Raw genomic sequence first — 17,231 nt, 5'->3', positions numbered from 1 at the left:
GATAGATTAATAAACACAGACGAAAAGGGCATGGGGGGTGGGAGGAAAATGCACTTTAGTGCAATTCATTTGCAAGAATAAACATAATCATCAACAATTTTCGTGTTATTGTATTGAGTCTGTAATGCTTATACCTCATCAATGATTTTCCAAATACAAAGATAGACTTACCTTCTGAGGAGCGTGGCATAGGTGAGTTTCTTGACATGGGACTGGGGTAATTGACTGGAGTCCTCCTGGCATTGTTGTCTTCATAAATCCCAGGGCTTAACTGAGATTTAGAAGCTTCATGCAAGGTTGATCGGAGTACAGACGGACCTGAGCTGACAACAGACGTATGTCGCGATCTGATGGCTTCAGATGATTTGGTGTCTTCATGTTTTAAGCGTTCCCCAATTTTCAAATTTTCGGGCATAACGTCCATTTGAGGTACTCCCCGAGACAGATTACTTGGACCTGTTATCAAAGACTTCACATTGTGTTTGATAGCAGATTGTCCTGAAGTGCTTTCATATTTTATGGGCGTGCCCTGTAAAATATGTAATACAGTAAAGATTAATTTCTGACTAAAGGCAACACAAACATAAAGTGATTCCAAACATCAAGGAAAGAATAAGGGGAAAAAAAAAAACACCTGGGAAATGGAACCTTCCATTATTTGCCTTGAACTTTCAGGGGTCTTGCGACTTTCTTGGCTTAAAAGATCTTGTCTGGGAATTTCATGGATAGATCGCCCCAGTTCTCGGATTGTGGTGACGCCCTCATAAGGTTTGCCTTTTGAGATGGCTCCCTCATAGGATCTTATAGGCGGACTTTCGAGTTTTATTTGCTTTGTATACTTATGGCCATCATCAAAGTTGTCTGATGTTGTTCTTGGCGTGCCTTTAAAGGAAAAAATATTAAATCAATTTAGCCAATGCCCAGCAACCAACACAAAAGGATCTGCTGTATGTCATGGGGTGTAAAATAAATTATAGATTATATTCACCTTTCATTATTGAACCAGAGAAGACTTGCCTATCTTTGAGTTCTGGATGTGGACTTCCTTTAGGCAGTGTACGACATATCAGTCCTAACAATAAACACATTTTAAGAGAGATGCATACATTTGTGACTTGTCGGACAATACAAAAACATGCGGTTACAAAAACATTAGTCAATATTTTTGATATCACAATACAGCACAGATACCTTCCATAGGTCCTGATACAGCAGCTTCTCTTACAGACATGGCTTGCTTAATATTTCCCTCCATGGTATCATATGCTCTCTTTAGCGTCACCTCAGGTGCTGTCCTCGGGCTCCTGGTTCCCTCTCGCATATTCTTGATAGCTTATTAATATATATATATATTGGCATAATTAAACCTCAATTTCACTGGGAATTTTCAAGATCATACATTAATATCATACATTTCTTTTGCTAACGTCAGTTAGCATACCTACTTTTTTGATTGTTACAGTGGACAAGAGCAGTCCTCACTCTAATACTGTGGGTGGGGAGGCACTGACAAATTATAATGGCTACACCTTGATTGCTACAGCTACTATAAAGCTTTAAATATAGACTTGCCAGTAGAGATTTAAAAGCCATGTTCAAAGCCGTAAAGCAAGTTCAGAGGGAGCAGCTACTATTTAGAATTTTCTGATCCCTTAAGAGCTCTCTTCTGCGCATTTAATCCAAAATAGAGTGCTACTTCTTGGCTATGAGCAGCTTCTGTAAAATTGGATTGTTTTGCAAGCTAGGTTTTCAGAATAAGCTTATTTATTGCAAGAAAGGGAGATTTTGTTCTTTCCCCTTAGTTAAGCAATGTGCTCTCTCAAGCTCCTCTCCAAGACTTAATCTGCTCACACGAAGGCAGGTAACATAGGGCATTTGGGGCAAAATTCCACCAAACCGGTTAATATAAGCCTGTATATCTTGGTCCAAATATCCCAATTTCAATCACATTCCAGTCATTAATGCTAGATAAAGCGATTTATGTGCCCTTTACCTCCCACTGTTACTCTATGCAGCAGTACATTGACTGCAGAAATGATTGCATATGGCGTGCTCTTGTTGGACTGTAACATTTTTCCCATTTAAAACAAATAATTTTTATAGAAAAGAAATATAATGCAAAACACTTAAAGGCTGCTTAAGGAAATTCCAATTAAAAGGTGTCGAAATAATAACAATAATAATTGACAATGGTGCTTATAAATCACACAGCTCTAAAAACTTTAATCATGTAAGAAACTTACGGTCATAAGATACAATGTGCCCACTCTTTCCTTCATATATAACATGCCCTTTAGCAGAGGTTTCGTCCCTGCACTTCTCTGGACTACTAATATCCTCTGTCGCCAGTCTAGTGATGGTTGTCTTTAACAAGACATCAGCAGCAATACCAGACTGTGAAAGAGCTGGTGTACCCTGCAAGACAGAATGATGCAATGTGTAACAATAAAAGTAACGAGGCATTGCAGTTCAATCAACTAGAGAAATTGTTCGAGAAAGATATTTAAACACAGGAATTTCCCAGGAACTTTCCTATTTACTGGATTCGCACTGAAGTTGACAAAAAGGTCAGATACAATGTCAGACTTTACTTCGGGCCAGGCTAATAGTTCAGATTGTATTATAGGATTGGTGCAAGCTGAACTGCAAAGAGGCAGGTGCATGTGCATATTAGTATTCACATTATTAGCTGGAAATGTTACTGTAGCGCATATGCCCGATGACCATTTTAAGCGTATCAACGTCAATACGGCAAAAACAAAAAGATTGTGCATGAAAACCCATTAGAAACATCTCTTTTGAATGTGACTTTTCATCAATTTAAAAATACCCAACCAGTGGTAAAAAAAAAAAAAGCTTTACTTTACTTCATACTCAAAAAATAAATATAACCTCAGTGTATAAAACTTTCAGTGCGGAAAAAACACTCCGATAATGCAGTCCTAGCATAGAATTTGGTAGTCTCGTAGCTTCTTTACAAACTGTGCTCTAAACAGCTTGCAAAGAATAAAACAATGATATCCTCCCAAAGTATAAAGTATGAATATACCTGAGTAATGGACCCTCGAAGGGTGGAAACATTTTCCACTTTGGTTGCTGGCGTGCCCCTAGTGATGCTCCCCTCCTGAATTGCAGTCATAGTACCTGTACCAACAAAAAAAACCCAGCAAAATTATATATTATTGCTATATATTGCTTTAAAATCTCAGAAATGGTTTAGTAGATATTGTGAGAAAAAAGTCTTGTTTAAAGTGCATTATGTCCGTGTAATTGACAACTTTACTTGTCTAGTGGAAATATGTAAATATAGCATTCCATTGCTTTAACGATTCTACAAGCCATTCTAACCCTGCATGACTTTTAAGGGTAAGGGCAGACGGGCAGATTTAGTCACCTGGCGACTAATTGCCTCTTCTGTGGGGCGACAATCTCCCCGAACTGCCTTCTTCCTGCTTGAAGGTGGAAGGCAGGAAGAAGGCAGTTCGGGGAGATTGTCGCCCCGCAGAAGAGGCAATTATTCGCCAGGTGACTAAATCTGCCCAAATCTGCCCTTAGCCTTACAGTACACTGAATGGCTGTTTGTAACCTGCCTTAATTCCTTCTATAGTTCAATAGGTTTAAAATCCCCTTTAAGAAATCTGCAGTGAGCTTAGGCACTTGCTCAGGTGCAAGCGCATTTTAAGTGGCACATCAGTACAATAAAACGTGTTAACCAATAAGGTAAAACTTAATTAAAAATAGACAACCTGCTTCCACAGCCAAAAATTATTTTAAATTAGGTTGGCATATACTGAAAGACAGTGCCCTCCAAACTTGTTCATTCCTGACTGAGCAGCTTTTTGGTCTGTGGTGGATACAATGCAGTGGCCTCCGCAACCAAAATATGGGGTTCAGGCAAGCTGAAAATCCTACTAGGACTACATCAGGCCATTAAGACATTGCAAATGCCCTGCACAAGCACTTCCATATGATCCAAGGGGCCCAAACAACTGGGTTAGTACAACATGATTTATCAAACTGGGTTAAGAACCACACTGAATGCTTTACCAAATTAAATAATTTTGAGGAAAAACGCACATAATAAATATGCAAGAAAAAAATTAAATCTGAGGCATTGCTTCTGAACGTAGGAAGACAATCCTTTATTGATTAATATGATACACAGCATTCGTGTTCCAAATACAAATGCATTTGTATGTTATGTTTTTAATTACACTAATCAGAAGTTCATTATTTCCTATTGACACACAACATCACAGACACAACCTATGGTGCCCAATAACAGAGGGGCAGCATTGCTTCATTTCATTACTTAATGTACCTCTGACAACACCTTCATGCTGTGCCCTGACTAGAAGTCCTTCAGGCTGAGAGCTCTGGCCTCGAGGAGAAAACTCTTCTTGCTTGATGTAGGTCACAGAACCTAAAATAGAATACACAAACAAAGGTAAAGATCAACTCAGCATTTGCTTTCCATGGTAAAAGATACATATTAGATTGTTGCTCCCAAAAATATCATGATAGTTTACAATATGTGGTGCTCTTAGTCCTAGGTGAAGACAAAGGAGTGGTACATGAAGAACCAAAAAGCTAAGAAGGAGCAAAATCAAGAGGGGTTACTAAGGATGCACAGGGAGGCAATTGGGAAACTGCAAAGCAGCTAAATAAATTTGTATAAACAAAGTTAGGGGTATTTTATTTGGTGATAAGAGGACCTTGAACATTCAGTGCCTAAAAATAATTTATACCTGGTAGTACAGTCTGGGATGTCACCAGCGAGAGGTTGAACAGTTTTCATCATGACTACTGCACAAATCGTGGTTTTAATTGTATGAATAAACAGGGATCGGCTCACAGGTTTCCTTACCACTTACAACCCATAAACTTTATGTACATATTACATTGTATATATGAATATACTTGTACATTTGACTAATGTGAGCCAGTGTTTCTTAAATTGTTGGGCAGGCCTCAATAGGGGTTCTGCAACAGAAGCTAGGAGGACTCGCTCTGAGGACCAATTAGGTGATACATGGCAAGAATTTCATATGCTTTCATAGATAATTAGAACCTCATTTCCAGTGAGCGACTTACCAGGCTTTGTAGATTCTTGTTGCCTTGGGAGGCCAAGAGAGATGGAACCCACTGAGGCTTTAACGGTTTCCTGGCTGTAAGGCTGGCCAAGTGACGATAAGTAAGTGCCGGGTGTTCCCTAAAGAGAAACAAGTGAAGCTGTGTGAACCACAAACAACCTAAAAATGAAATATCTAATAGTTAACCCTAAGAAATAATTCCAAATTCTAGTTAGTAAAGCAAAATAAACAACTTACATTTTATAAATGATTTAAATATTGTTTCTTTTAGTTTTGGAATTCAAAATCACATGAAGCAGACAGCCGCCATTTTGAGGACATTGTTATTAGGGGAACTTATCATCATTGAAATCTATATTATCATAGACAGCACCATTTGCAAATTTCTTGTCTTTAAAATGCCTTTATGGGAACATGGGCTCTGACCCAAACACTCAGACCGCCATCGTTCTTTTATCAAGCCACGGCTTGATTCTCACAAAGGAAAACAGATCCAGATTCACAGACAATTATCAGAGTGAGATGTCACTGTGCTATTATATGCGGTCCAAACGAAACAACTGGAAATTGTCTACAACAATGGTTTAACAAATAGGAACCCATAATAAAGAAAAAACTTAATTCGAGTTAGTCAAATTCGATTCAAATTTCCAGGTCGATAATATTTGTTCGAGTTTTAGATATTCTAGCTTTTTCTTAAATAAGATACTATTCGAATTTCGAGGTCACAGGAGTTTATTCGAATTTAAAAAAACTCAACATTCGACCTTTCATAAATCTGCCCCTAAAATTTAACTGAAGATGAGCTACCTTTTTAAGTCTTCTACAGACTTTACTAAGATAATGTAATACCATGTACATGTACAAAGTCTACAATATAACTCATTGCATGCAATCAGAGGTTTGCTTTGCAGAACAGAACAGAAGACCAACAAATTCTACCCACTCATTGATTGATGGGTTTCTACAATTGGAACAAACAATATAGCCATAAGGAAATATGTTGGCGCTTTATAAACGGTTTAATAATAACAATAGGTATCAAATGTGTTACTAGCTGTTGAGTTCAGGTATTAACTAACCTTAGGGTCATGTGAAATAACACACTAGGGTTGTCACCTGTCCGGTTTTGACCCGGACAGCCTAGTTTTTTTTAAAGGCTGTTCGGGTCAAAATTGGCTGCCCAGTTTTCCAAATTAGGAAAACCGGGCAGGATTTCCTCGGATTGACGCAGCAATGAGCCAATAATCATGTCATAGCCCCGCCCTGACATCACAGCCACAATGTCATGGTCCTGCCCTGCTGTGTCACGGCCCCACCCCCACTATGTCACAGCCCCGCCTCCCCCCAGAGTTCCTAGTACACACTAGGATAGAAGGGGACATACCTGTGATATTGAGCCTCCTGTAATGAAAGATGGCTTATCAGAAGAAATTGCTGAAGTTTTGGACGATGGGATCAGTGGTGGAGGAGGACGGGTTGGGCGTGTCACTGGCAGTCTTGCACCATCGGATAAAGAGGTAATGACTTGATGTGGAGCAGGCTGTAATACTAAACAGAGATGTATGCGGTTAGGTCACTTTAGTGCTCAAACCAGCCATTACTGATTTGCAATTGGTTAGCAAGTCAGTTCCATTATAAATATTATCAAAACAAGCCTTATTTGTTGTGTTCATGATAAACATAAATACAAATATCTGGCAAGTACAACTTCATTTTAAATATCCCTAAGTTTGCCAACTGGAAATCATAATATTATACATTATTTACATTCATTACTATGTTTTCATTTCTATATGGCTCTACCTATAGTTTCAGCCTTGCCAAGGCAACCATCTCCTTACTGGTGACTGGCCACTGCGTATCTCTTTCCTTTTACTCCTATTACTTTTATAATCCCACTTCAAAAAGCATGGTAGAGCATCTCTTAAAGGATAAGTAAACCTTTAAAACTGATGAGGGTGCTATTCTAAGACCTCTTGCAATGTACATTCATTGTTTATTTTGTTTTTATTCTAAGATGGGATACATGTACTGTTAATATGAATTTATTTTGTTCCAACAGCACCACCTGCTGGTCAGTTTCCGACCATTCTGACCACCAAGTAGTCAAGGAAGCTGTCAGGAGAACGAAATAGGCTGCTCTCACGTTCATACATCAGAGCAGCCTTTCTTTCTCCTGTCAACTTCCTTGACCAGCAGGTGGTGCTGTTGGAACAAAATTAATTAAAGCAACTGTTCAGTGTAAAAATAAAAACTGGGTAAAAAGATAGGCTGTGCAAAATAAAAAATGTTTCTAATGTAGTTAAAAGCAAAAATGTAATGTATAAAGGCTGGAGTGACTGGGTGTGTAACATAATAGCCAGAACACTACTTACTGCTTTTCAGTTCTCTTGGTTTCCACTGACTGGTTACCCTGGTTAACAAGCAGTAACCAATCAGAAACTTGAGGGGGCCACATAGGTCATATCTGTTGCTTTTGAATCTGAGCTGCATGCTGAGGATCAATTGCAAACTCACTGAACAGTTATGTCCCATGTGGCCCCCCTTGAAGTCGCTGACTAAGTCAAGAGTTACAGAGCTGCAAAGCAGGAAGTAGTGTTCTGGCTATTATGTTAGACATCCAGTCACTCCAGCCTTTATACATTACATTTTTGCCTAACTAACTAAATTAGAAACATTTTTTATTTTGCCTAGCCTGTTTACCCAGTTTTTATTTTCACACTGAACGGTTCCTTTAATATTAATAGTACAGGTATAATTTAATATCTTGGAATAAAAACAAAATAAATAATGAATGTAAATTACAAAATAGCTTAGACCAGCACCCTCGTTAATTTTACATTCACTTATTTTAAAGGTTTACTTATCTTTTAATGACCAGGTTTGTCATGTGACATCATTGTAGCATAGCCAGTTAATCAGCACCATAAATGGCACTCATCAACAGGGGAATCTCCCTGGGAATTCTTATAGGCCATACAGTGAGCTGCTACAAGTCATAGGTGCTCTCGAACAGCTTAATCATCAAACAAGACAAAACCCTTGCTCCATCCTGAGCATGCCCAGTTACGATGGACACTCCCCCAACCACCTGAACTGCAATGCAGCACTGTCCCACCTGCTAGCAGGTATTTCTCTATAGTAAGCACAATTCTGCGATTACATTTTTTCCCCTAAATCCCACATGAATACCTGTATATAAAGTAAATACCTGGAGGGACACAGTAACGAGCCGGATTCATATCTACTTGTGGAGAAGCTCTGCTCACTTCTCTAGGAGACAGCCGGTATGGTGAAACAGACCTGGCAACATGTTGCATTTGTGCTTCATGTTCAAAAGCACGCTTGACTTCAGTGTAAGGCATATAAACTGATTTTCCTGTCAAAGAAAGTCACAGAGCATTCAATTAGAAAACTAAAAATACCAGTTTGCAATAAAGCGGAATATACATACACAATAAATTTATACAAAACAAAGCTTCTTTCTATTTTTGGTAAATGTATGCTGGCCAGATGATCATGACCAGCATCCATGTGCTCTGGATATCAGTTGGTTTGTTGGTGAGGCAAGACTACGTTCCAATTTGCTAGGCAGTCTTGGGAAATTAGCCAAGGTAGAATATAAACACGTTAAAGGAGAATTGAAATTGTAATAAAAAAAAAAACCCTCCCACCTACCCTACCTTAAAGGAGAACTATAGCCTAACAAAAGAAATAGGTAAGATAGGTTATACATTATATTTTGGGCTTCTGTACCAGCCCAATGCAACCACAGCCCTTTAGCAGTAAAGATCTGTGTCTCCAAAGATGCCCCAGTAGCTCCCCATCTTCTTTTCTGATGATTCACTGCACATGCTCTGTGCTGCTGTCACATACTGAGCTTAGGGACTGGTGCACAACATTGTACACATAGAATATAAAGCCCTGTAGCATCAGCTTATATTACAGAGCAACCTCTGCTTGATAATGTGTGACAACCCCTAAACTTAGCTTCTCAACAGCTGCTCAGAGCCCACTGAGCATGAGTGTCGCAGACACTTTCCAAGATGGTGACAGGCTTGAAATACAGGATCATCGAGATGCTGAAACTTTAGGCTGGTGCAATAAGTTCAGTATATAAAATATGGCATTTTAAGTATATTAATTTTTAGGGTTTAGTTCTCCTTTAAAACCTTTGTATTAGCTTACAACTTCACATTGATAAGCAACTCTTACCTCAAGTCCCTTTACAAAACAAATGATTTACAAAACAAATGACACGTGTTTTCTTATATTATGAACAGCAACTGGTAAATGAATAGATTACCTTCCCAATCCACATTTGGGCTCTTAGATAGGTTTCCTGGGCTTGCTGACATTCTGCTTTCCAAAGCAAACTGTTCCTGTCTCTGTCTTTGCTCTTCTAGGAGATTATTTTCATAGAGATGTCTCTGGTACATGGAAAAGTTGCTCGCTGATACAGCTGTTCCCATGGTTAAGGGATTACAGGATGCCTAAGAAAATGATCATTAATAGTCAATATTTGGTCTTCAAGTAAGCAAGCAATATTTTAATATAATAAAAGGCAATTTTATTCTACTAGAGTTATGGGAGCGGTTATCCAGAATGCTTGCAAACTGGGGATTTCCAGATAAGGGTCTCTCTGTAATTTGGGACCCCTAACCTTAAATAATTTAAACAATATACCAAATAGAATTTTTTTATTTTCAATAAGACTGAGTTTTGTCTTAGTTGGGATCAAGTACAAAGTACGGTTTTATTATTACAGAAAAAAGGGAGATCAGTGTTAAAACTGAATTATTTGATAAAAATTGAGTCTATGGGATATGGCCTTCCCCTAATTTGGATTCCATACTTGTATGTATGTATGTATGTATGTATGTATGTATGTATGTATGTATGTATGTATGTATGTATGTATGGTGAAGAATCGGCGCAGTGCTTAATATGAAAAGGTCCTGCCATACAACAATCATAAAGGAATTCATCCCTTCTATTTCTCTTCGAGAATGCTCTAAGATTTGTAGTTGATATCTTTGATTTAAAGCAAAAAATCACTTTGATTTAAAGTTTCTGATGTATGTTGAGGCAGCATTTAGTGGTAGACGAGTAGTTACCATTGGAGGTATTACAGCAGCACGGTGTTGTAACTGTTGTAAATCCATTGGCACTTGTTTCATGGAAGAGGAAATCAAAATAGTTCCTGCCTGATTCAGCAGTGAAGGCTTTGAATCCAAAGGATATATCCTTAAAAAATAGAGAAAAACAGACATTATCAACTAAAAAAAAGTACAGTGCAATTAACTGTACACATAAAGGAACACGTTGATATTTTAAAGCATTGTATCTACTGTAACAATTAAAAGTCAATGTCAAAAATGTACATGTTCCTTGAGAAATAAATTACCCCATGGCCGAAAAGCACTGCATTGAACACAAATCACTTTTCAAATGTAATATATAAACATAAAATTTGGCCAGCGGAACTTTCTAGATATCTATATCTATATCTATATCTATATCTATATCTATATCTATATATATATATATATCTATATATATATATATATATATATATATATATATATATATATATATACACACATATATATATATATACACATATACACACACAGGTAGGGTGTGGTTTTTATTTCTAAATTACACAGTTTACTCTGCAATTAATCCACTCTACAATATAAAATGTCATTCCTGAACCAGCAAGTGTATTTTTTTTAGTTGTAATATTGGCGTGTAGGTAGCCATCTCAGGTCATGTGCTGTGCAGGGAGCTGTTATCTTGTGTTAGGGAGCAGTACAGCAGTAAGGAGTGACTGAAGTTTACAAGTCACATGAGTGGGGCAGCTGGGAAACTGACAATATGTCTAGCCCCATGCCAGATTTCAAAATTAAATAGAAAAATCTCAATTCCCTTTGGACAGTTACAGGATCTCCAACACCTCCCGCAGAACCAGTGGCTACATTTTTATAGACTCAGTCGTGGCCTTAAGGCAGCCCACAAACAAAGCAATTTCTCTCTTTCTACTCACCCGTTCCTCTGATATATCAATAGGGGACATACTAAAGGTTTAGTTACTATGCTGTACGCTAGACTACAACAGGGTGCCCATGGTAATAATCTTCAGGAGATATGTCACAAGTGGGAAGCGGATGTGGGCAATATTTCAGAAGAAGAATGGCAGGAAGCGCAAGAATCTATTCTTTTGGTATCCCCCAACTATAGATTACGTACCATCCAACTGTATATCTTCCATAGAGCATACTATACTCCAGCCAGACTCCACCTCATCAATGCTGATACTCCTGACCTCTGTACCAGATGTGCCCTAGAAAAGGGGTCCTTTATACATATGTTGTGGAGTTGCAGCAAGATCACTCTTTACTGGGGATCCATTTTAGATACTTCGGATGTGATTATGCAAATTAAAATAGTTATGTCACCTAAAGTGTGTATTTTGGCTATACTGCAAGACCTTAAGCTTAATCAGTATCATATGCTTTTCTTGCAGGAGGCTCTGTTACTGGCTAAGAGACTTATAACTCAGAATTGGAGGAACATCGCCTCTCCTACATTTGCCTGCTGGAAACAAACCATGCTGGATATATGCAATATTGAACAACTGGTGTATATAAAAAGGGGGGCCCTACTAAATTTCACAAAATCTAGGGCCCTTGGTTGGATGTATTCCCCCTTCCACACACCCGCCTGATAGTCGGGCAATAAAGGTTAGGAAATTATGCTGCTACTATGTTGTGATGTATTACATTACTTGCTTGTTGATATATCTGCACCACTCAGATACATGTTGTTTCCCTATACAGTCTTAATCAGGGAAATTGATGTATAGCGTAACATCCTTGTAATAATTCTATGTGATCTCTGTAATTGACATGCTGAACAGTGATATGTCTTTTGTTATTTTCTGATGTGAACATTTTTCAATAAACTACCTGAGTTTAAAAAAAATATATATAAAAAAAATCTGTTTGCTCTTTTGAAAAATGGATTTCAGTGCAGAATTCTGCTGGGGCAGCACTATTAACGGATACGTTTTGAAAAAACATTTTTTCCCCATGACAGTATCCCTTTAATCTCACCTTGGCCTGTCAGGTTCTCCATCAACTTCCTCATCAGCACTGCAGGTAGCACTGGAGTCATTGTCTGACTGTGACTCTTGCCTGGCATGACTAATATGCTGGGGTGGTACATATCCCATATCAGCAGCCTCTGCTCTATCCATTAACCTTTCCATATCGTGGTCTTTGGAGTCATCCTCTATTTTCACATCTGCACTCTCAGTTGGTTTTGCTTCTGCCTCATCAGGTTCTGCTTTAGTCTGCACTTGGAGGCTAAGTGCTGATTTCATTTCTGCACTCTGACTTCTCTCTTCCACCTCCATTGTTTCCTCAGTCTCAGTGCTTATTTCTTCCTTCACTTTAAGCTCTGCATATGGAGTCTCTGGGGGCTTTGTATTTTCTACTGAAGGAGAGGGAGTTGAACTAGAGGCAGGTTTGCTAGCAGCATCTTGTTCTGGAGGAGCTTCTATGTATACTGAAGAAGTGGTTCTATCAACAGCATCATCACCTAATTTGGCTGCTTCAGCAGGTGAAGGAGATGGAGCGCTTTCAGTGTCTGAACTGTTTTCTGCACCTGAAGAAAACAATTATTATTAGGTTAATAAACATCAGAAAACCAAAAGACCTCATATGGTGTAATAAAAATCTCAAATCAGAAAACCAGTCTCCAGTTTAAAGCAGTTTGTGGTTCATGCCAGATGTTGACATGACATCTGAGCAGAGCAACATGGAAGACACATACAATTTGTACACATACAAACTCGTTATAGCTTGAATAAAGAATAGGATCACAATCTATGCTTTCCAACATGTGACTAGTAAAGGCTACCTGTTGGTTGCCATGTGTTACTAGATTGTCAAACCTTTGCCACTTTTGTGTACATTATACATATTAATACATGTGGGGCATTTTCATTTCTTGGGATGACCTTTAAAGGAGAAGGAAAGCTACAGAGGCATTTTATTGCCAATAGATTAGCTGCAATAGTGCAAGCTAGAATGCTATATTTATTCTGTAGAATGTTTTACCATACCTGAGTAAAAAGCTCTAGAAACTCTCTGTTTGTTTAGGATAGGAGCTGCAGTATTAACATGGTGTGACATCACTTCCTGCCTGAGTCTCTCCCTGCTCTGGGCTCATTACAGTAGAGAAGGGAGGGGGGTGGGGAAGAGGAGCAAACTGAGCATGCTCTTGCCCAGGGCAATGAGGTTTAAGCTGAAGGCAGGAAGTCTGATACAGAAGCCCATGTGTACACAATAGAAGGAAAGAAATGCAGTGTTTCTTTTGACAGGGGACTCAGAGCAGCACTACTTTGGGGGTTTACTGGTATATTTAGATGGACCTTTCTGATAAGACTAACTTAGTTTTAACCTTTCCTTCTCCTTTAATAACTCTAAACTTTTTGAAGTCACTACTAGACTACTAAAATCACTAATAAAATTATTATGAAAAGAGCAAACAAATTCTGCATATAGGCTTATTGTACATTCAATCAAGAGGATTAATAGACAGAAACTGAAATGGCCTATATTTAAAGAAATGTACCCAAGGCTCTACATTACAAGGCAAATCGCAAAATTGGGCAAAGAATTTAGAGCGGAATTTACCTTCACTGTCTTCAGGGTTTTCCTCCTCATTAGACCCTTCATTTTCTTCATCTTCCTGTGCAGACACAGTAGAAGCAATACTTTCACACTGAGACACATCACGTTCTTCTCGAGGCCTCCGGGATGACTTAAAAATAGAGCATATGCATATACTGTAAATATACTACATTGCGTAGACTGAACCTCAGATTGGTACTGTCCTAAGTTTAATGGCACATGGATTTTTTTGCCCATCGCTAGCATCATGGAAACCCATGTGAAGTGATCATTATAAGCTTGTTTGGAATGGGTAGAATTTCATAGCTTTGAACAACTGTTGGAGAAAAGATTCTTTATATTTCTCTATTGACTAGCATTGTACTGTATCTTAGCGTTGTTTACAATACTCATATGATGAAGGCCCACTCTTCCAGGTTTTTCCTGCGTGTATTTATGTATGCAATATCATTACTGACCTTCTGTTTGTGCTGCTGAAGCAAATTGTCTAGATTGTGTCGTCTCTTGTAGTTAAAGTAGAAATTTTTACACTGGGATTCGCTTTTTGATCCCACCATCTTGGCAATTGCTCCCCAGTTCCGACCATGATCGACCAGACCTGTGAGGAAAGCATAAATATATATATACTCCCGAAGAGTATTTGACAGGCAGCTATCCATCTAAACAGCCCTATCTTAAAGAAGACCAACCATGGTGCTTGTGGTGTGGGCCAGAGCAGAGCCAGGCAGCGTGGGAAGGTGCCAGGGCATCTGTAGCATTGTATGCTTATAAATCAAATATATTCTGTTTAGATATTGGTCCATTAACAGGTATGAAGCCTACCAATTGCCCAAGATGGAAACCAAACCTGGCTGCCATCACTCCTGTTCTTGAGAAATACTGGGTTGAGGAAGTTACGCTAATAAACCACTTATAGTATAATGTTACTTTTATTACAGGGGAATTACTACTTTTTGTATTATACTACACTAATACAATTTGTCAAAAAGACTTAACATCCACTTCAGTTTATATGCATGCATTATAACAATGACCGTTATGAACATGCTTTGCAGACTCCCAAAACCTTCCATCATGTGAAGTAACCTTCATAAATGTAGATCACTTAAGTTTTTTTAAAAGCATACGGGTAGGGTTGTTTCAAAGGGAATTACAGTCATTGTTAAATGGCATAAGGCACATGTTACACGGTATGCAAGTTACATGAGATCTCAGTCAACGAATTAATCCGAAAAGCTCGCAAACACACATTGCATTTGGCTCATCTTGCAGAAGTCATGCGCTTAATATTTAGGGATATTCAAAAAAGACATTGGGGGTGCATTTTACAAAAACAAAACCAGCATTTAGAATGATGCAGACAATGATATTCAGACACTTTGCAATTGGTAGTTTTTTGTAGTTTTTGGATTATTGAGCTATTTTTTTTCAGCAACTCTTAAGTTTGCAATATCAATGGCTATCTATAAACTAGGGTCAAGTTTACCTAAGCAACCAGGGAGTGGCTTGAATAAGAGTCTGGAATATGAATATGAGAGGGCTTGAACAGAAAGATATGCAATAAAACGTAAATAAAATTAGAGCAATGTTTTTTGGCTGCTCGGGTCACTGACCCTCATTTGGAAGCTGCAAAGAGACAGAATAGGAGGGGGGATGCTCACCAATAGTTTGCTATGGTTTGCCAGACCAGATGCATGACGTGAACACTACCTTTTTGGATAACAGTTCCTGAATAATGGACCCTATTATCCCTCCAAAATCTTTCCTATCACTGATGGCAAACGAGCGGATCTTTCCCCGATATGCCACTAACGGCATGGCTATATCGGGGGTAATTCGAACGTTCGGCCGTATGGCCGAACAATCGAATTACAATACGCCAAGGGGCTCCGACAGGTCGGTTAAAAATCAAACCTTCCCGTTCGATACCGTGGCCAGATAACGATCGGGAAGACCAGTCGGAAGCCCCCATACACGGGCAGATAAGCTGTCAAATTGGTCCAAACGACCGATATCTGTATGGCCACCTTAACATAATTGCAATTCACCAATCTCTCTGTACTATGCCAGACCCTGGGATGAATACCATTCAATCCTGGATCTTTGTTCACTTTGGCAAGTTCAAGTATCTTTTGAACTTCCCCTCCTGAGTCAAGCGGCCAACAATGGTTAATTGACTGGAACAGAGTCCATTAAAAATTAAGCCTCAGTTCCTCAGTTCTGTAAACGGACAAAAAAATAAAAACAGTTCAAAAGCTGCTCTCATCAACCAATTTGCCTCACTTTAATACTAAGGGCCCATCCCCTCTTGCTTAATTTTTTTTTACTGTTTACATTTTTAAAAAAATGATTTTGAATTTATTTTACTCCTTGCTGGAATGCTATTTTCATTCTCTATTTTAGCTTGTCTCATTGCTTTATTGGCCTCTTTGTAGCTAAAAAAAGGTTTCAGGTATCCCAGCTAACTTGAATGCATGTTTTTTTTTTCTTGCCAACGTCACCACTAAGAGTTCAATAAGAATGGAGCACCGGGGGAAGCTAATATTCGTTGATTAAAAGATGAAATTTATTGCATAATCGTTAAAAGTCAAAATTGCATGCCTCAAACATCCCTTGGGCTGCACGGTTAACGCGTTTCGTGGCTACCTGCCACTTCCTCAGAAGCACGTTGGAGCCAAGAGGAGAGCGGTAAGTGTTCCCACTATTGTACATTGTTCAACCTCTCCGCTAACCTTTCCATCAAATCATACTCAGGTATACGGACAGGTAAATTTGTTAAGCAGTAATTTAAAGACATTTTGATTCTGTGTTTAACACTGTGAAAATTCTTTCACAGTTAAAATGTTGCAGAGATGCCCTTATACATGCCTAAAATGTTGCGTCTTAGTTACTCCCTTATACAGTTGTCTCTGCAACATCATTTATGATCACTGTTCCTTAAATGTTCCCCTACTCAAACACTGTAGATAAATTCAGTATAATTAATTTTTAGTTTCATGAAAAAGTTGTCATTTAGCATGTAAACAATCCTGTTAGCTTTTTTTGACTTGGCTAACTCATTATTCCAGTCAAGTAACTGATAATTGATTAACTTGACCTATTTGTGAAGCCTCTGTCATGTGTAAATGTAGCTGGACCTCATTCTGTTCACTTACAATTGGACATAATGTGTGTGTGTGTGTGTGTGTGTGTGTGTGTGTGTGTGTGTGTGTGTGTGTGTGTGTGTGTGTGTGTGTGTGTGTGTGTGTGTGTGTGTGTGTGTGTGTGTGTGTGTGTGTGTGTGTGTGTGTGTGTGTGTGTGTGTGTGTGTGTGTGTGTGTGTGTGTGTGTGTGTGTGTGTGTGTGTGTGTGTGTGTGTGTGTGTGTGTGTGTGTGTGTGTGTGTGTGTGTGTGTGTGTGTGTGTGTATTTTGTATGCAGCTGCAATTGGTAGC

The 17,231-nt window shown here is 38.7% G+C and overlaps 1 protein-coding gene across 18 annotated transcripts in view; it reads right to left on the bottom strand.

Moving 5' to 3' along the window:
* ncor1.L (nuclear receptor corepressor 1 L homeolog) overlaps positions 1–17,231 on the bottom strand; it is a 118,277-nt gene that overhangs the window by 25,400 nt on the left and 75,646 nt on the right. For 17 of the 18 annotated variants that reach the window (XM_041581651.1, XM_041581663.1, XM_041581654.1 and 14 more), the window contains 15 exons: positions 14,257–14,396; positions 13,802–13,928; positions 12,215–12,767; positions 10,214–10,343; positions 9,403–9,589; positions 8,308–8,475; positions 6,481–6,644; positions 5,095–5,212; positions 4,322–4,423; positions 3,050–3,144; positions 2,244–2,415; positions 1,192–1,332; positions 989–1,072; positions 635–882; positions 172–529 (listed from right to left, as the gene is read on the bottom strand). In XM_041581651.1, coding sequence (XP_041437585.1) covers positions 172–529; positions 635–882; positions 989–1,072; positions 1,192–1,332; positions 2,244–2,415; positions 3,050–3,144; positions 4,322–4,423; positions 5,095–5,212; positions 6,481–6,644; positions 8,308–8,475; positions 9,403–9,589; positions 10,214–10,343; positions 12,215–12,767; positions 13,802–13,928; positions 14,257–14,396 — 2,787 coding nt within the window. The remainder of the gene's footprint in view (positions 1–171; positions 530–634; positions 883–988; positions 1,073–1,191; positions 1,333–2,243; positions 2,416–3,049; positions 3,145–4,321; positions 4,424–5,094; positions 5,213–6,480; positions 6,645–8,307; positions 8,476–9,402; positions 9,590–10,213; positions 10,344–12,214; positions 12,768–13,801; positions 13,929–14,256; positions 14,397–17,231) is intronic. The other variant, XM_041581662.1, reaches the window with a different exon arrangement.

This window comes from Xenopus laevis, chromosome 2L, assembly GCF_017654675.1.
Source record: "Xenopus laevis strain J_2021 chromosome 2L, Xenopus_laevis_v10.1, whole genome shotgun sequence".
Classification (NCBI taxonomy): domain Eukaryota; kingdom Metazoa; phylum Chordata; class Amphibia; order Anura; family Pipidae; genus Xenopus; species Xenopus laevis.
Note: the sequence above shows the minus strand (reverse complement) of the source record. Positions and strands in the feature narration are given on the sequence as shown.